Below are 20,804 nucleotides of genomic sequence, written 5' to 3'. Positions count from 1 at the left end.
TTTTCACCAGTAATACAGGCTTAGTGAGAGGCGTGAAAATTTACTCTTTATTCAGCTGCTAATCCTAATTGATTCCGTGTTAGAGCGAAGCCAAAGTTGTTAAACAGTTTTATGCCACTAATTAGAACATAGGGAAAGGCTCATTATCTGCAGACGGCACACCAGGTGACAGATCCTAGTGGGAGCCTCCTCTCAATTGTCAATGGCAGAATGGTGCAGTGACAGGAGCTGTTTCTGACATCAGAGTGCTTTATGGATCCACTACCTTCTGGCAAAGTTGCCAGAGATGGCAAGCATCAGTGTCCTCATTATTCCAGTGCCCTTCGTATTGATCAAGGAGGAGGTCTCCATTCAGAAAGACATCTCGTTACCATAAGATTAATGGCCTGCTCACTACGTTTTGCACCGTGTGATCTGTTGAGATGGGAAAGTTGCTGCTTAATGCGATGCCCTTTCTGAAATGTCACCCTAATCTTTTATTAGTTTAAGGAGTACAGCAGAATGGGATTAGCATGAAGCTTGATGGGAAAAGATGAGGCTGATTGAGAAAAACTGCAGCTATAGAATGTCAAAAAGAGACTTCTAAATGAATTTTAAAACGTTTTCCTTAAGGATGGGGGAAGGGAGAGAAACCTGCTTGTCTCCATAGATTCAAGGAGTTTAAGGTCAGAGGGGACCATTAGATCATCTAGTTTGACCTTCTATACATCACAGGCAATAAAATTTCATCCAGTTATCCCTGTATTGAGCCTCAGTAACTTGGGTTTGACTAATGCATAACTTGTGTTAGGCTAAAACATATCTTCCAGAAAGGCATTCAGAAGATAGCACGATATGGAGAATCAACCACTTCTCTTGTAGTTTGTTCCAATGGTTAATCACCCTCACTGTTAAAAATGTATGCCTTGTTTCCAGTGGGAATTTGTCTGGCTTCCACTTCCAGCCATAGGTTTACATTATGCCTTTCTCTACATGTTAAAGAGCCTGTTAATACTGGTACTTTCTTCCTGTGGATGTATTTGTACGCTGTAATCAAGTCACCTCTTAATCTCCATTTTTACAATCTAAACAAATTGAGCTCTTTAAATCTCTCAATGTGAGGCATTTTCTCCAGCTCCAACTTTTCAATCATCTTTTAAGAATGTGGGCCCCAGAATTGCCCATAGTATTGTAGTATCGGGCTCATCGGTGCCATATACAGAGGCTACTTGCTACTCCCCTGTCTAATGTGATCAAATGGGTTATGTAAAGCGATTGAACACTCCTAGGCCCGCTTTGAGGAACTCACTCAAATCTTTTGGGCCAGATTTAGCCAACCGGCACCACCAAGAGCTGTTGCACCCCAAGGGGAATATACCCCCAAGCAAGGATAAGCAGTGTTTTCACCACTGTCCTTCAGAAGTATCTGCTGGGAGAGAGGGAGGCTTTACATTCAAGCAGGAGCTCTTCAGTTGGCTGTTCATCAGTTGAGGCTGCAGAGAAGATGCAGATCACCTTCTTTCTGTTGTGCCAGCCCCTGTGCTATTCTGTGACCTTTGGGGCTGTCCTGGCTGTGGATGGGTCACAGGCCCACTAGCAGTCTTTCCATCATTGGTGATTCTGATCCATAGTCTGCATAGTTGAGTGAATGTGGCCCAGTGGACTTACAACTGTTGAATAACAATGAAACAAAGATAATGAGTGACTAATATAGTTAATCTCCGGGGTAGATAAGATGTTGTTTTGGCTTTCTAACTTAGTGTTTTTCAAAAACTTTCCTTTGACTTGTCTCAAAAGCCACATGATCCATAATGTCCATGCATTGTTCTTTTAAAAATCTCATCCTAAAGACCCATGCATGGCAAACTGCCTGGAATGATCTCAGTTTATTTGATTATAATGGGCTCAGTTGGCCCTCCCTGGCTTTGAACCTGCTGTTTCAGTGTATTTCAAACTTGGGCTTTAGATTATTAAACCATCCCCACAAGCTAATGATGGTGTAAGGAGTGCTAGAAAGATGGATGAGGAATGTATGTTGGGTTCTGTTGGATTTATTTCCCCTCTTGTTAGTATGGTTCCAGTAACATGTTGTATTCCTCAAATGGTATTATTAGGAAATGGAAAATCTGTATCTATAAGTTTGAACTTCACCTCACCTGCTTTGGAGTTTTGAGATGACAGGCTTCCTTAGAGCTGTTACCCTGGGGGATTAATCAAGCATGGTGCAGTGAAATGTTTGTGGCTTGCTAGCAGGCCAGGTGAAAGTAGCTTATACTGCCTGTTGGGTGTGTTGCTTTGTTTTTGTGATCTCTGATTGGGTTAGGGGGAACCCATTACAGGATCTTACTTGCTCCCTTCAGTGGATTTGTTTAAGTAGAATTGTAATGCAAAGTTAGCTAGGAAAAGACTAATTGGCTGTTCATTCTGGACCTACTTTAAATTTCTCCACTCCTGCATTATGACTTGGATGGAAAAGTCAAAGTTTGAATTAATGTTTTCTTGAGTATTAGCCATAAAGTCAGGTAGAAGTCAGCAAATATCCATTGTATGAGATTATACAAAGTATATTGCCATTTATCACCAAGTTGTAAGGAGATGTAAGTTAATGTATGAAAAACTCTACATTAATATTGGCCTTTAAGAGAACACCCTACTGTCCTATTATGGGTGAGGATCACTTTTGAATTGCAAATTAAAGACAACCTGAACCTCATGACAAACATTTTACAAAAGATCCACTCTGTACAGAGGCATTGCAATTCATTGCTTCCTCTTATCACTTTAATTATTGCTGAGGATATACGTAGGAAAACAAAATTCTGTTTTGTGAGCATTCTAGTTTTTAAACCAGATTGCACCAATAAGATAGTCTGTATAACATACTCCATAGACTTTTCACCCAGTAATTTCTGCAGTGGGGAGAATTACTCTTCCCTACTATATTACTGAACACTATTGAACCCAATAATGAGTGGTTAAGATAGAACATATCTTTTAGAAGGATAACCAGTCAGCTGAAAAACTCCAAGTGATGATGAACTTACTACTTCCTCCTACTGAGCTGTTCCAATGGTTAAAACTCCAAATTGGAACGAAGTTGCCACTTTTGATATCCAACTTCAAGCCATTAGATTTACTTCATGCATTTGTCTTCTAGAGTAAAGAGCTTCTTAAGTTCAGCTATCTTCTATTTCTGTTATGTTCTTGATCCAGAGCATGACCTTATACTCTGCCTCTTTATTTACACTGATGTAAACTTCAGTGACTTCAATGGAATTTTTCCTTATTTAATGGCTCTGAGTGAGATCAGACTTTGGCCAATGATCTGATAATGTAATGCTCTCCACGGTAACTGACATGTTGCAAACAGACTGTCACGTCAGGTGAAAAATGAGAAGCAGAAGTCAATGATCTCCTAAGAAACATAGAATGTATTTTCATGAAAATTTCCTGGCAGCAATAAAAATGTAGAAATGTAAATTATTATTATTAATTCTGCTTACCAGATTGGCTGTTTCTCTTTCAGTGTCAATCCCAAATAATGTCAGAGTTCTTTAAAAAATTTAGAAGAATGTTCAGCTACTATCTACTGCATAAAATACAGACATTATATAAAATGCAATAAAATAGTCTACAAAAAAAATTAGTGATCTGATTAGTATGTGTATAGGAAGAATGGCTGTTCTTATAGTTAAAGCACAAGACCTGAAGTCAGGATAGTTGAGGCTATTTTTTTTCCACTTGGTTCTGCCACATGCTTTCTATGTGACCTTGCGAAGGACACAGGTGTAAATCCTGTTCATGGTACATGCCTCAAGTAACTGGGCTGGGTGCAGGGGATCTCTCAGAGGATTTCTTCCTCCACAAGGCTGCAGAACAGAAATGGATTTTCTCATGCCCAGAGAAGGGCCCGCAAAGTGCTCGAGTGTTAGTCTGTGCTGCTGCTGAACCTGTTTACAGAGCGCAATGGTTGATGGGTCAGAAGAGCATGAGGTCCACCAGATCTCAACCATCTATCCCTATCCACTTTCAGTCATACTCCAAAGCTTGTGATAGGTAACTGTCAACCCCTGCAGAGCTGGGTTCTGTACTATACAGCAAATCCTTCCTCAAGCAGTGGAACTGCAGTAGTTCCCCTGTATGTAGAAGCCGCCACACCCACAGCAGGCAGGAAAAAGGAGACAGGATGTTCCCTTTATATCTCTGTACCTACAGCTGTTCATCAGTAAAGGGTAATATGACTTCCCTGCCCCCAAGAGAGTTGAGCCTTACTTCTTTAATGTATTGAGCTCCATGTAAGGAAAGTACCATAGGAGTGCAAAAGCATTAATCATCATTAGAATAATTATTAGAATTTGTCAAATACAATATTCACCAGAAGTCTGATTGCAGAAACTGACTGTCTGTATGACTGGTCCTTTTTATTCCAATACCTTTATCCCCTGCAGCTTTTGCTGTGTTGATCCCCACTGGGATCTCTATTTGATGCGGCTGAACGGTCTCCAAATAGACCATTTTCAGAGATTTCCATGAGACATCAGCAGGTCCTTAACAGTTATGAGTATTTGCAATTCATTTTGTTCTCTCTACCGCACTTTCATTTTTTCAGGTCCCCCTTAGAGATTTTGCATCAAATATAATGAAAGCAACTGGCATTAATCTCTGACCTGCACAGTAAATGTTGTAAAATTCAAATGTACTTATACATCTTGCATGAGCCAAGGCAAAGGATAGATGAATTCAGGCTTAGGAATGAAATACTTGATTTTGTGTTATTCAGGAACAGTCTGCTTCTGAATGCTTTGCGGGTATAGTTTCATTCTTCAGAATTCATTTGGATTTATATAGGCAAAATCCTGTTGGCGTTAATGGATGTTTTATATGTCATTCCCTCAAGTATCTGGGATGAGAATATATGCTTAAATGATATTGGGGTTTTTTTACATCTTAGCTATACTCAACACACAATAACGGAGAGCCTAGAAACAATATTAACATCTAGAAACCAAATCCAGATGATCCATGTTAATGTTTTATAGGTTTTATTTCCAACCTCCGTTAAACCAGTACCATTGACTTTATAACAACAATATCTATCTCTTAAAAAGCACTTTACATCAGTAGCTCTCCAAACACATTACAAAGAAGGTCAGTATCACTATTCTAAGTTGTAAGTTAGCAGTAGGCACACTCTAGTTTGTAAATTGCTCCACAATATTGTGTCATGGTGTTGTAAAAAGGAGAAAACTACAACACCCTATACAGCTTCCATACAATAAAACTGCTTCTAAGCAGCGGACAAGAGTCAAAATGTAATGGGCTTTGCAGGGCCTTTTACTGTACATGAATCAGTTCAGCAGTATTGGTCAAAAGAAGAATTAAGAGGTGATGTGTATATAGGTACTTAATAAATAAAGCAAATGGAAGGTGAATATTGTAATAGGCTGAATCAGTGGTGGGTAGGTAGGGTTACATCCTGAGGGATGCTGAGTACCTGTAACTCTGTTGACTACAGTGGCAGTTCCAGGGTTTCTACTTTCCAGGATCAGGTCCTTAAATCCTTATCCAATGAGAAGAAAATGATTGTAAATCAGGATATCACTATTTCCTTTTATTTCTGTAGCATTCTGCCTGATATTGTGGAGGTTTAAATGTGAACAGAAATTGCTAGTAAAGATTCCATTTGGGTGTGTTGGAGGTTACTTGTCACCTGTTCCTTGTATTGAGTGGCTGGGATGGGCTGGGATAAATTCAGTGCAAGTTTTCAGTTAGGAACTGCATGGCCACAGCAGGTATAATTGTTAAATGATAAGACTGTCCTCCACCCCAGCAGGTAATTGATTCAGTCTATCAACAATATATCATTGCCTCCTTTATGAGAAGTTGACATTTAAAATATGACAGAGCAGAGCAAAGTTTTCTGACACCCAGTGAGCACAAGTAAAAGCAAACTGATACTAGACCAGCTTTCACGGGGTAGTTCTGTTTCTGCATGTTGGAACCATGGTCTCATGCTGAAATCCACTTCCAGTGAATATGTGAGAGAGGTATGCAAACCCAAGCCAGTTGTTTTCTAAATGTCCTAAAAGATCATTGGTCCACAATAAAATGTTCTGTTGTCAACAATGGCCAATACTAGATACTTCAGAGGAAGGTGCAAGGACCCCCATCATGCAATATTATGGAATAAAACTGCTTATCGGTAAAATAACTTTCTAAGCTCTCCACCCACTAGTACAGGGGTGGGCAAACTATGGCCCGCGGGCCACATCCAGCCCCCGGGACCGTCCTGCCCGGCCCCTGAGGTCCTGGCTGGGGAGGCTAGTCCCCGACCCCCATCCCACCATCTGCCCTCCCCTGCAGCCTTAGTGCACCGCGTGTGCAGTGCAGCTTGCGCCCGCCCACCTCCCAGGCTTTCAAATAAGTTTGTCCCGCTGCTCTGAGTGGCCTGGTAAGGGGACAGGTGGGGAGGGCAGAAGGTCCCGGGAGGCAGTCAGGGGACAGAGGGCGGTAGGATGGGGCAGAGGTTCGGGGGGTGGGGCGGTCAGGAGACAGGGAACAGGGGGGGTTGGATACGGTTTGGGGGGGACAGGGAGCAGGGGGTTGGATAGGGGTTGGGGTCCTGGGCAGGCAGTTAGGGACAGGGGTTCTGGAAGGGGGAGGGGATGGATGGGTTGGGAGTCCCAGGGGGCCTCTCAGGGGGCAGGGGTGTGGATAGGGGTCGAGGCAGTCAGGGGACAGGGAGCAGGGGGGGTTGGATAGGGTGTGGGGTCCTGGAGGGGGCGTTAGGGGTGGGGAGTCCCGGGAGGGGGCGGTCAGGGGACAAGGAGCGGGGGGGTGGATGGGTCGGGGGTTCTGAGGGGAGCAGTCAGGGGCGGGCTGTTTGGGGAGGCACAGCCTTCCCTACCCGGCCCTCCATACTGTTTCGCAACCCCAATGTGGCCCTCGGGCCAAAAAGTTTGCCCACCCCTGCACTAGTAGATGGTTTACACCCAAAGAAGCTACTGATGTAAAGTGCCCAAAGCATAAGAGTGTTCTAGAATTCTTTGTTGAGTTATTTTAATAAATGTATCTGGTGCAGAAGTTAGGCTTGCTCCTTTATAACTCCCAGGATCATCCTACTGCCTTTTTAGCAGGTAGGTAAGACATTTACTACTCTCCAGGTTTCCAAACAGGAGTGGAGTTTGTTTATTTTCAGGGCAGGAAAAGCACGTACTTATGAATACACTGCCACCAGAAAATAAAGTGGAAAGTTCATTTCATTTCCTGTCTACATATATCAGGTTTCTAACTAGACCCTAGTTCTCTTTCTTAGTGCCTAGTTTCCAATTTCAGCTGAACAATTTCATTCGCTCCCAGTCATTCAAGCTGGAAGCATTTTTAATTACCTTCAGCAGAAGCAGTGGTCACTGTCACCAGCAACTGCTAGTGAATGGTGTGTACCAACACATTTTCAAAAGCATAAAAGAAGGACCATTGTTGGGGGGGGGTTAAGCACTCCTTATTCTAGAATGGACCCCGAAGATACTTGCTACACTTTCTTGTCAGAAGAGACAAAGAATTTATGTCATACTGAATGCTGAAGCCAACATTGCTTTCAGTGGTGATTTGACACTTGGTCTAAAAATTAAACCCAGCAGCCATGTTTTGTTGTGAGGCATGAATGTGCAGGTCAAGCTTTCCCTCTGCTTGGTGGCTTCATTCTTGCGAGTGATACAGGTACCTCAATGTAAAATAATTCTATTCTCTGACCAGTTAGGATCCTTGCATTCAGTACTTGTCTTCTACAAGTCACTTGTCTTAGAGCTACAAGTCATTCAGGGCTGGTCTTCACTACCGCAGTAAATCGAGCTAACTTACGCAACTTCAGTTACGTGAATAGTTAGATCTACTTGCTGCAGTGGCTACACTATGCTGTGTTGATGGGAGAGCGTCTCCCGTCAACTTCCCTTACGCCTCTCGGGGAGGTGGAGTACACAAATTGATGGGAGAGTGCTCTCCCATCGATTTAGGATGTCTTCACCAGACCCGCTAAATTGACACTTGCTGCATCGATATCAGTAGTGTCGATCTACTGGGTAGTGTAGACATGCCCTCAGACTTTGCCAGTCCTTCTCTGATGTCTGCAGTCATCCATATTTTCTCAGGGTAATATATGGGATTCTCATGAATCCTGACATCATTTCTGAATTGATAGAAGTCTATGTCATGAAACTGTTTTTACCCAAGGCATGATATCATGATGTTGCCAGACAAAGAGCCACTTCATTGCAATGTGCTGACAGCAACATCATGACACATTCGTCCGAACTTTGACACACACTTGTTCTGTGCTATGGGATTAACTTGGAAAAGCAACAGCCCCATGATCTGATATCCAATAGGGCTGTCAAGCGATTAAAAAATAAATCATGATTAATCGCATGATTTTTAAAATTGCAGTTAATCGCTTGATTAATTGCATTGTTAAACAATAATGGAATGCCATTTATTTAAATATTTTTTGAATGTTTTCTACATTTTCAAATATATTGTTTTCAATTACAACACAATACAAAGTGTATGGTGCTCACTTCATATTTATTTTTGATTACAAGTATTTACACTGTACAAAACAAAAGAAATAGTATTTTTCAATTCACCTCATACAGTATTCACCTCACAGTAGTACAATCTATTTATCATGAAAGTTGAACTTACAAATGTACAATTATGTACAAAAAATAACTGCACTGTAAAATAAAACAATGTAAAACTTTAGAGCCTATAAGTCCACTCGGTCCTACTTCTTGTTCAGCCAATCGCTCAGACAAACAAACTTGGTTACAATTTGCAGGAGATAATTCTGCCTGCTTCTTGTTTACAATGTCACCTGAACGTGAGAACAGACATTTGCGTGGCACAGTTGTAGCTGGCGTCGCAAGATATTTATGTGCCAGATGTGCTAAAGATTCATACGTCCCTTCAACTTCAACCACCATTACAGAGGACATGTGTCCATGCTGATGATGGGCTCTGCTCGATAACAATCCAAAGCAGAGTGGACCAATACATGTTCATTTTCATCATATGAGTCAGATGCCACCAGCAGAAGGTTGATTTTCTTTTTTGGTGGTTCAGGTTCTGTAGTTTCCACATCTGAGTGTTGCTCTTTTAAGACTTCTGAAAGCATGCTCCACGCCTCTTGCCTCTTAGATTTTGGAAGGTACTTCTGATTCTTAAACCTTGGGTCGAGTGCTGTAGCTATTTTTAGAAATCTCACATTGGTATCTTCTTTGCATTTTGTCAAATCTGCTGTGAAAGTGTTCTTAAAATGAACATGTGCTGGGTCATCATCCGAGACTGCTAGAACATGAAATATATGGCAGAATGGAGGTAAAACAGAGCTGAAGACATACAGTTCTCCCTCAAGGAGTTCAGTCACAAATTTAATTAACACGTTATTTTTTAATGAGCATCATCAGCATGGAAGCATATTCTCTGAAATGGGGGCCGAAGCATGAAGGGGCACATGAATGTTTAGCATATCTGGCACATAAATACCTTGCAACGGCAGCTACAAAAGTGGTATGCGAACGCCTGTTCTCACTTTCAGGTGACATTGTAAATAAGAAGCAGTCAGCAGCATCTCCTGTAAATGTAAACAAACTTGTTTGTCTTAGCGATTGGCTGAACAAGAAGAAGGACTGCGTGGACTTGTAGGTTCTAAAGTTTTACGTTGTTTTGTTTTTGAGTGCAAAAAAATCTACATTTGTAAGTTGCTACTTTCACAATAAAGAGATTGCACTACAGTACTTCTATGAGGTGAATTGAAAAATACTATTTCTTTTGTTTATAATTTTTACAGTGCAAATATTTGTAATAAAAATAATAATATAAAGTGAGCATTCTACACTTTGTATTCTATGTTGTAATAGAAATAAATATATTTAAAATGTAGAAAAACATCCAAAAATATTTAATAAATTTTAATTGGTATTCTATTGTTTATCATGATTATTATTTTTAATCACAATTAATTTTTTGAATTAATCATGTGAGTTAACTGTGATTAATTGACAGCCATAATATCCAGGATCAATCTCTGACTTGAAAAATAAATTCAGATTGACTTGGATCTGAACACTGCCATTACTCCTGATGTTTCAACCAGTTTTCCATCCAGGACATAAATATCCACTTGGGGGAGGCACCTGAGGGGTGATGCAGAGATCGATGTTGGGTCTAGTCTTGCTGGCATCTATGGGGCATATCCTTGGCTGAAGTAAAATGTCATAGCTCCATTGACGTGAAAGCAGGGACAATTTACACCAGATGAGGATCTTTCCTGTATTAATAATCTGGGAGAGGGGGGTCAAGAGCATGTTAATTACATTTTGCAATGGCATAAAAAGTCTGTTTTTTCTCTCCAAATGTTTGTAGCATTATAGCTTTCATTGTTGGCAGGTGTGCTGCCGGGATCAAATTATGAGTGGAGATTGGATATGCACAGCTTGGCCAAATGATCATTAAGGGAGATACATACCATAATCAGCTGTAAGCATATGAAGGTTATAAACACCAAGGAGAGAGGGGAATTGTTTAGGGTGGTCCAAGGAGCTGTAACTGGGCAAAATGGGATAAAAAAAGCAAAGGGAAACTGAGACATCAGTGGTGAGATCTGATAGGCTATGGAACTGACTCAAAGCCTTGACACTAGAGTCATTTCAAACTGGAGTGAACACAACAACACAAAATATTCTGTGAAGAATAATCCTGCACTGGCCGAGGGGCTGGCTATAAGTAATTTGATAGGTTTTTTGCACTTATATTTCTCTGATCCTGAGTTTCATTCACATAAATTTTCATGTATAATATAAATTTTAATTTGGCTTCAGATAATGTTAGTACTACAGGTGACAGAACTACAAATGCTACTCTAATTCATTCATTTTGCTTTTATTGCCATGAGGAACTTTAAAGTTTATTTTAGCTCAGGGGCTAATTTAAATTATAATTGGAATTAAGAATGGGTGAGAACTGCAAGTAAAACTCAGCAGAGGTACAAAGCTGTCAGAGATGGAGCTCCCTGTTCCTGCCCCACCATACCTCATTGCAGACCCCAAATGATATTTCTTCACCTTGGTACACCTCTTCCAGAATTTGTCTTGCTCTGCTGTGAGATTATTAGATTCTATTGAAGAGTGAAAAGAAAAGGAGGACTTGTGGCACCTTAGAGACTAACCAATTTATTTGAGCATAAGCTTTCGTGAGCTACAGCTCACTTCATTGGATGCGTACGGTTTCACGTTGCTTTCTTTTGTTCTTCACTTTAATGATTCCCTCACTTTAGACTTTTCCATTGCTTCACCCCCGCAGTCACTCACAGCTTCACTTTTGCATAGTGCTGTAGTCTAAATGAGGCATGGAGTTGTTTAAATGGAAGATCTGGAAATGTGGAGACTTCTGCTAATGAATACATACCCTAATTTGCATAATTGGTGGCTATGTATTACCTCATTTACGTGTTTTGTATTTTTAGTAAAAGCTGTTTTTATTTCTTACCTCTATTCTATCTCCTGCACAGTATCAGTTGCTCTGCTACAGCCAAAGGCACTTAAATAATCCTGTTACAAAATTAACTTAAATGCTGGGGTGTGGTTGAAAAAGTATTTTTATTTGCTGACAAAATTGTGGTGGTTCCTCTCTCAATCTCTGACAGCCACTGAGGAGTGGGGCGTGAGGGGCTCAGACAGCAGAGTGTGGGGGAGAGAGGAAATATAGAAGGGAGGAAATTCTTTTTACATGGCTTTTATTTCAGTGCATTTTCCTGTTATCATTTAACTAACAAAATTCTTCACCATACTCCGTTGGCTTGTATGTTGTATCCCATCCCCTTCATCTGTTTCTGGTTTTGAGCATACGTTCTTCAGGGCTGTCTTTTGTTTGTAAAGTGTCCAGCACAATAGGGCCATGGGTTTGAGCACCATCATCATATAAGTGATTACTTCTAGCAATGTCCCACAGAGCCTCAGTCAGGCTCCTGGGACTTTCAAAGGGAGTCACTTTTGTCTGTCTGTCTCTGGGGTTTCTGTATCAGACAGACAAGACCAACTTCTGGCAAGCTGGGACTGTAGAGGCCACCTCCAGTGGCCTCTATCTGATGGCTATCGCTGCCATCAGCACAACTCACACTCTGAAAGCCACCAGCCTCACATACAGAGGGAGTCAAAGGTGCTATACCCAGATATGTATATGAACACTGCCATTACTCCTGACGTTTCAACCAGTTTTCCATCCAAGACAAAATATCCACTTGGAGGAGTCATCAAAAGGTAATGCAGCAATTGGTGTTGGACCTAGCTTTGCTCATATCTGTGGGGCAGATCCTTGGCTGGAGTAAATTGTCATAGCTCTGAGGTCGGAAAATGGTGGTGAGGTTCTCTACTAGTCTGTATGGTCTCAGGTAGATTGATTCAGCCATAGGTTCAACCTTGCTGAGACCATAGAGACTAGGAGTATGTGGGAGTAGGTTTCCCACAAAATTCAAGCACCCAAACAAGCACCCAGGACAGGATACCTGAAAGCAGGAATCTTCCAAGGAAAATGGGAGAGTTAGCAGATCTGAAGGAATATCACAACCCATAGCTATAAAACTTGAAGATGTGATTTGTCAGATCTGATAAGCTAAACAGAGCCAGGACCAATAAGTAACTGGAGAGGAGACCTCCTACTAATATCTAGATGCAGGGTGAAGTGGTGGTGGTGATTCTGTAGGTGCCACTCTTTTCTTTACGTCAGTGCTGAACTAATGCCTCTGCCTGGTGTGCAAGGGTACTGCACTGTTGGAAGAAAACTAGTAAAACCAAGAACCACAGCTCTTGGACTGTTAGTGCTCCCATGGCACTTTTGGCAAGAGTAAGGTTGCATCTAGGTCATTACTGTCTCATAGACTCAGAGACTTTAAAGCCAGAAGGGACCATCGTGATCATCTAGAACCTCACCCACCCACTGCTGTAATAGAACCATAACCTCTGACTGACTGATGTCCTCAGAACATTATTTAAAGACTTTGCCTAATGAATTCTCCCCTGCAGTTTCAATGGGATAATTTCTCACTTTCTCTTCTACTCTGTTGCTTGATATGCCTATGTGCAAAGAGCTAGAAATGGCTGCATTTAGATGGTAGGTGAAATGGTTCCTCCATATAATGTTTGTAAAATGCTTTAGGGTGAAGATATTGTATAAATCTTAATTACTGTAGTAAAAATCAGTGAACTGTCAGTGACCAACATGGGTCCTTTACAGACTGTTTGTAACAGTTGGTGCAGCAATTCCCACATTTTGGATATAAAACTGGTGTGTAGGCTCTTTTTACTGTTTACTTTTGGGCAAGTTGTTCTGTAAAATCAAATTCATGGCAAACCTTGCTCATCCTTCAGATGTTTACATTTAAAATATTTCCTTCCTTTATTTAATAAGTATCTATTATAAACTTAGGCTATTCTATCATAAAGGCCCACAATATTGTAATTGTTCCATTGGAAGCTGCCCAAGATGAAAAGTTCAGGACTGGTTTTTAATCAGCTGGAAAATCTCAAGAGCTAGCACTTGGTTTTTTACTCCAAAACCAGAGTTAGTTCTGATCCAGCTCGTGTTTTACCCTGACTCAACTCCCTCCACATTTGTTCAGATAAGTGATTATGGTTTAATCACGTATCACAAAAGCATTTGCAAAAAGGGACAAACTGTGTAATCTCAGCCAGCAGGTGTGTAACTTTACAAAAGCTTATTTTAGTTAATAAATTCTAACAAGCCAAAACAAACCCTCAGCTCCATCCTCTAATGTTTTAATTTTTGTAGCTGTGTGTCCTGACTTCATAACCTAATGCAATATTCATTTGTGTATCAAGCTGTTAACATTCTGGTGTGGAGTGAGGATTTGGAAGAATAATATCGATGGATGGTTTCTCAAACTTGACAATCCTTTCTGTGATGTTGCATCTCCATCTAGTGGTAGACTTTTAGAGTACATTGTGCATCACAGTGAACATAAACAACGCGGAGTCCTTGTGGCACCTTAGGGACTAACAGATTTATTTGGGCATAAGCTTCCGTGGGCTAGAACCCAGAACCCACTTCATCAGATGTACATCTGATGAAGTGGGTTCTAGCCCACGGAAGCTTATGCCCAAATAAATTTCTCAGTCTCTAAGGTGCCACAAGGACTCCTCGTTTTTGCTGATACAGACTAACACGACTACCACTCTGAAACCTGTCACAGTGAACATAGCTGCCTTTTCTGAGTTCTTGCCTCTGGGCATTGCAGATGCATAAAATGGTTACACCTTACTGTTTCTATCTTAACACTACCGCTCATGTTTGTCGCATCATTGCCAGTGTCAACATGGCAGGTTTAAAAGCTAAAGTGCCTCTGGCACTGTAGCTTTGTAGAATGAAAATACCAATAAAAGGCAACAAATCCCTGACTCAGATAGGTAGTTATATACTGAGGGCTGTTTCAGGTGGATAAGCTGTAAAACCACCGGATCACCAAAAAGAATTCAATTAGCATTTTAATAAAAATCTCACAGAGAGCCGGGTCGGGAAGAAGCCCCTTGAAAAAAGTAGAGCACAGCAAGTTTATGCTGAGCCCAGTTACAATGCACTGTTCAGCATCTGTGGCTTTCTTCCCTTTATCTCTCGCCAAGCCACTGTCTCCAACTGTCTCAGACGATTGCTGAGTCTCCTAGAGGCCGAATGGCACACTAAGCTGTAAGGAAGAATTCACGTAGCACTTCCCCCTCAGCCTTACTCTGTGTGTGTCTCTCTCAGAATCTAAAGCTTTTTAAAAGTCTCTTCTGTCAACAGCAACAACAACAAATGCTTTGATTTATCCACTATCTCAGTTTTCTCTGAGCCCCTTTTCCTTTGGGTGTAAGCATTTGGCCCCTTCCTTGAGTATGAGCATTTATTTTAAAAGAAAATGTGTGCTCAGGCTGTTTTGACTTTTTCAGCTTCATAAAACTGAAATGGTTAGCTAGGGCAACAAATGATTTTCTGTTTTGCGAAGTTTGGGAGTGAAATATTTTTCTTTTGTGGGTTAAAGGAGAAAGGTTAGAATTTGACAACAAGCACTTACAGCTTCAGAATGGCACCAGAGAAGCCCTCCCTACCTCTAGTTCCCCACTGGAGTTAAAATGTTAGCTCTGAGTACACTAAAAATAGTGAAGAATTAGGAGTTGAAGCTTAGACGCCATCAATGGGACACATGGGCCTCCATTTGCCTGTTAATCAAAACATTTAAGACCTAATCTGGAAAACCATATGCTGTGGAGGAGTTAATGATTAATGTCTGTGAAGTCCTGGCCCAAATAAGAACTAGCACTGCCAAATGTGATAATGTTGTCCTCTGCCACATAGTCGCAGCTTGGGCTTCTTCAGATAAGAATGTGGTCTTGTTTCATCTTCAGAGATCAATCCTACTAGGACAGGGGTTGCTTGTTAAACAGCTATTCATCCTTGCTCCTCAACGCACATGCTTCAGAGCAAATATTTTTGCCTATTCTTCTTCCTTTCTCATTGACTTATCTACAGAGCTTAACAATTAAAAATATGCCTTTGCATTTGTATAACATCTTTGCTCTGAGACTCTCACAATGCTTATAAATATGAATTAAGCCTCAGAATACTCCTGTGAGGTTGTTATGGGATATATAGGGGTCATTTAATCCACCACTGAAACACAGCCATCTCCTCAGTGGAATTTGGCAGATATTAGATAGCACACAAGAACATCTAAGCAACATTTTATAGCAATATGTCAACACCACTCTGTCCAACTGACACTGCAGAGGGAATTTCAATTGGTAAAATATGACCAGATGGAATTTGTCCAAGAAACTGGTTTAATCTGTTCTATCAAATCTTTCAGGAATGCAGCTAAATAAGTTTTAGTCCTCTGTGTGGTGTGAGGTCTCTTTTCCCTAAGGAATACTTCTAGGTCTCAGAGAGAACTACAGCAGCACCAAGTGTAAACTACCAGTACCTGCCTCCCCAGAGTCCTCTCTCCATCCTAAGAATGTACAGCAAGGACTCACTGGAAATGCAAGTTCACAGAGTTCCATAAGCATCATTTCTGTGGGAATTGTTCTGCAGAAGAAGTACTTTTACAACATTTTAACATGAATCCACTGTATGTCTAACTGGTTTCTTATATGGTGCCATAGTATCTACACACCTCATACTTCCATAAAATTTCACATGACCTTTAAAAACCACAAGTGCTCATGTCCTCTTTCATCCGGAAGGCCTTCCCAGTACAAGACCTCCAACACTGTGTTGGGGCATTGGTTCAGTCCTTTCTCAGAGGGTTACCTACTGAGTCAGCAATACCACTTCTCTGTGTGCCCTGGTGTTCTTCAGAAGTCTCCATATTGGTGGCTTCTGCCTAATCCTGCTTGCATATGATCAGTTGTACCAGGTCTATTGTAGCTGTTGTAGAATTGTAACTATTCCATGAACAAGTCAATTCTGGTCATTTCCTCCTTTGGGCAGAGGTGAAAGTAAGCCGGTACGCCCTGGTATGGCATACCGGCAAGAGCCAGTGCACCGTACTGGGGCAGCCTGGCTTCCCTAGGAGTCAATTTGAAGGGCTTGGGGCTCCCAGCAGTGACTGGAGCCCCAGGCCCTTTAAATTGCCTCCAGAGCCCCGCTGCTGGAGCCCTGGGGTAGCGGCTGCGGGGCTCCGGTGGCTATTAAAAGGGCCTGGGGCTCCCCTGCTTCTACCGCCCCAGCCCTTTAAATAGCCACTGGAGCCCCGCCACTGCTGCTCCGGGGGCTATTTAAAGGACTGGGGCGGTAGAAGCAGGGGAGCCACACGCCCTTTAAAGAGCCCCCAAAGCCCTGGGGTAGTGGGGGCTCCAGCTGCCTCTGCCGCCCCAGTCCTTTAAATAGCCGCCGGAGCCCCGCCGCTTCCCCAGGGATCCGGTGGCTAATTAAAGGACGAGGCAGTAGAAGCAGGGGAGCCCCGAGCCCTTTAAATAGCCCCCGGAGTCCTGGGCTGCTGCTGCTGCTACCCCGGAGGGGTGGGGGAGGAGTAGAAAGATGGGGGGCACTTACCTTACAGGGTGGGCTGGGGCTGGCTCTGACCTCCTCAGCCCTGCCCCTTCTGCCCTAGGCCTCGCCCATTCCAGGGGCCAGAGCTGGCCCCAGCATACCTGTAAGTTACTCGACTTACTTTCACCCCTGCCTTTGGGTATCTTGTTTCTAAATGTCTCGTCTTAAAGGCCAAAATTTCCATAGACATCAGTGACTCAGGGTTGGCCCCTAGATACTTTTAACTTAATCAGCTATATGAAGCTGGGCATATGTTCCAGTTGACTGAGAATAAATGAGTTGATGCACTTCTATTCATCTGTCACCATGTTTTGTCCAGCAACTCCAAATTAGTTTTCTAGACTAAGCAACATCTTGGAATTCTTCTTTTCCACACAACATCTTTTTGCCCCCATGCTTTCCTGGCAGAACCACCACACAACTGGGGAGTCTATTCAGGAGAGGCCTGGCACTGGACAGGGCTTGCAGCAGGTCAAGAATGATATTCATTGGCAAAGCTGAGTGCATGGGTAGCTTACGTAGCACATTATTTAACACATTATTTGCTATTAAGTATCTCATTATGTATTAAAGTTCACATGTGTACAATGAAGAGAGACTATAATGTTTCGTTAAATTTGCATCAGTGGAAAAATCTGTTCACTTCCATCACTATGAGTGCACTTTGAAAAACCCACTCATTTGTCAAAGAGCAGTTAATCCCTTGTGTATCCATTGCATCCCTCTCCTACCTCCCTCTCTTTTCTCTGCACTTTGGAGTAGAATGAAATTTTCATATTGTTTCATGGCACTGCAGTTTGCAATTTACAGGGCTGAGAGTTTAAGTTGCTCTAAGGATTAAATTTATTCCAATGTATTGAGTGGGCTAGAGTTCAGAAAAGCTTAGGTGCACAATTGTGCTCCTAATTTCTGTGTAATTGCTCTGATTGCATGTGAAGAACAGGTAATTTTGTGTGTTGTACAAGTGATCCAAACTGACATTTAGCATGTGCAATTATTGGAGAGATTGTGTGCCTAACTTATTTGAAACTCTGTTCACATATAAAAATATCTGTAGGTGTAGAACAACAAATATGGAGTTCATTTTCATGTCATGTTAATTGATTATTCCCACAAATTGTTTCTAATCTTCCCAACCTCCCCAATAACTAACAAGTGTCTTAAGAGTTGAATCTGTTTATGTATTGATTACATGAGAGTTGACACAGGTCTGAAGTTGCACCTTTTAAGTTCTTTACCCTTAGCAATGTGCTTATTATAAAAAAGACAACTGATCACAAAGCAGCCAACAGTATGCCATTTTCTTTCCAAGGATAGAAGCGGGTGATTGCCTGTAACAGAAGCAAGAAAGTCACAGCTAAGCTCCTTCTGATTCTCTTCCTTCTTTGTTTTCTCCTTTAGTGTGGAAACAATAAATGATGGGCAGTTTCACAGTGTGGAATTGGTTATGCTGAACCAAACACTGAACTTGGTTGTGGATAAAGGAACCCCCAAGAGTCTTGGCAAACTGCAGAAACAACCCACAGTCAGCATCAACACCCCGCTCTATATTGGAGGTATGTTCGGTCACTCTTCGCAAGAATAGCTGAGTCCTCGACAATTTTCCAAAAGTTTCTTCAGCTAATAATACAGCTGGCATCTCCCAGCAGATCATGTTACTGCTATGAAAATGATTTGCCTGGAATAAAGACATTAAGAGATTTAAAAAATAAGACATTCCAGTGTTATGGTCTGACGAGATGTTAATAGCCCCGTTAATTCAACAGTCTGTGAAGCCATGAAGGGATGCATGGAGATATTGCAGTGATAGGGATGGCAGAACTTGGATTGGATAGGGAGCATCTCCTCCTCAGCCATGGTTTTTCCAAATTAGCTAGATTAAAACCAAGCACAAATGGCTGCAGGTTTATAATAGATCCCTAAGGGCCATTGGGCCTGATCCAAAAACCATTGACGCTGATGATAAAAATTCCCTTTGGCTTCACTGTGTGCTGGATCAGGCCTTTTGTAAATAATCCCTTTTAATAATCCCTTTTCTACATGGCCGCTGAATTATTATCCTCACAAATCTGAAAACTGGATAATCTTGTTTTGGCCAGAGCTGAACCTTAACAATTGGCTCATATTAAGAATGTCAGAGATTAAAGAGCCTCATGCAGCAGAGATGATCTGGAAACAGAGCTATGAGAACATCTCCCCTGAACCACCCAACATAAATAGTATGTCCTATGAGACCATCTCCCCTGAACCACCCAACATAAATAGTGTGTCCTTTGGAAATAAGCATAAAAAGATCATGTAATTATACTTTTGTAATGCATAAGCATATAATGGGGGAGCATTAAAGTAGTCTTGGCTTCTGACTACTTCCTTTTGCAAGCTCAGTGTCTTCCTAACATAGCTCTGCTAAACATCGCTCCTCTCTAGACATATTGCAAAATTCTGTCCTTTTATAATTGAAAACGTAAACATTTGACTGAAAGCTTTATAAATTCAAAGGACTAATGTGATGTTACTTCCATGAAGACTCTATAAGGATCATGTTTTAAGTGCAATGTAAAACCAAGGATGTGCCCAGTTATACTCACTACATGTCCCAAGTGTTAATCACAGTGTCCTGTCCAATATGAATAGCTATTTTATGCCTGTCTAGATTAGTGTTTATGCAGGGCTTTGGGATGCTCAAAGGGAAGGTGCTAGCCATTATAATTTATTCTAGTATTATTGTGAATGCAAGATAATATTTATATTTTGTTTTATCTGAAGGGATCCCAACATCTACTGGGCTATCTTCATTGCGCCAAGGCACAGATAGGATGTCAAACGGCTTTCATGGATGTATCCATGACGTCCGCATTAATAACGAGCTGCAGGACTTTAAGGATCTACCCCAGCAGTCATTAGGAGTCCTTCCTGGCTGCAAATCCTGTAACATCTGCAAGCATGGCATCTGCCGGTCCATAGAGAAGACAAGCGTTATCTGTGAGTGTCATCCAGGCTGGACAGGCCCACTGTGTGACCAGGAAATTGGAGACCCTTGCCTTAGTAACAAGTAAGGTCATTGGTGCTGATGGGAATGCTTTCTTCAATGAACTGACATTTAACTTTTTATCTTGCAGAGCCAGGCTTCATTTTCAGAGGTGCCAAATACCCACAACTCCCCCTGAAGCCATTAGGAGTTCTGAGGCCTCTTCACCTCTGAAAATTTACATCAACTACTTCTTGTTTAGAATGCTGGCAGGCCATAGATCTGTTCTCCAGTTCAGGGGAAGTTGAGGCATTTATATCAAGAGCCACATTTTCAGCAGTGGGTGTGCCTGCCAAAATACACAGCCCCACATTGCATACATAAACCCCACATCAATCACACACATTGCATTTGATCCACTGATTGCATATCGTTACCCAGGGATGAGTTTTCTGTAGGGGGATGGTGCACATTTTTTTGATGCATCCACATCCAAAAGAAAGTGCCCATTACAGCATGTGCTGGACGTGATGTTCAGAGTCTAACTCTCCAAAGGCCATAAATGTTGTTCTTAGAACTATGTATTCCAACTTAAACTCATTCAGAATCCCCCAAAACTCAGCTGTCCTTAGGAGTTCCCTTTGGAGTAGAACATCTGAGGAACAGCAATAGAGTAAGGAATAGTGTATAGTCTCAGGGAACGGGCTTATGAGTGAAGTATTTATAATTCAAAGAAACAAAGTGCACATTCATGTCAGGG

General features: G+C 41.7%; 1 protein-coding gene across 2 annotated transcripts in view; it reads left to right on the top strand.

Annotated features, from left to right (window-relative positions):
- SLIT3 (slit guidance ligand 3) overlaps window positions 1–20,804 on the top strand; it is an 802,550-nt gene that overhangs the window by 777,887 nt on the left and 3,859 nt on the right. For both annotated transcript variants that reach the window (XM_073355953.1, XM_073355954.1), the window contains 2 exons: window positions 18,478–18,632; window positions 19,843–20,128. In XM_073355953.1, coding sequence (XP_073212054.1) covers window positions 18,478–18,632; window positions 19,843–20,128 — 441 coding nt within the window. The remainder of the gene's footprint in view (window positions 1–18,477; window positions 18,633–19,842; window positions 20,129–20,804) is intronic.

The sequence above is a fragment of the Lepidochelys kempii genome, chromosome 8, assembly GCF_965140265.1.
Source record: "Lepidochelys kempii isolate rLepKem1 chromosome 8, rLepKem1.hap2, whole genome shotgun sequence".
Taxonomy (NCBI): Eukaryota; Metazoa; Chordata; order Testudines; family Cheloniidae; genus Lepidochelys; species Lepidochelys kempii.
This window is presented reverse-complemented; position numbering and strand designations above follow the sequence as displayed.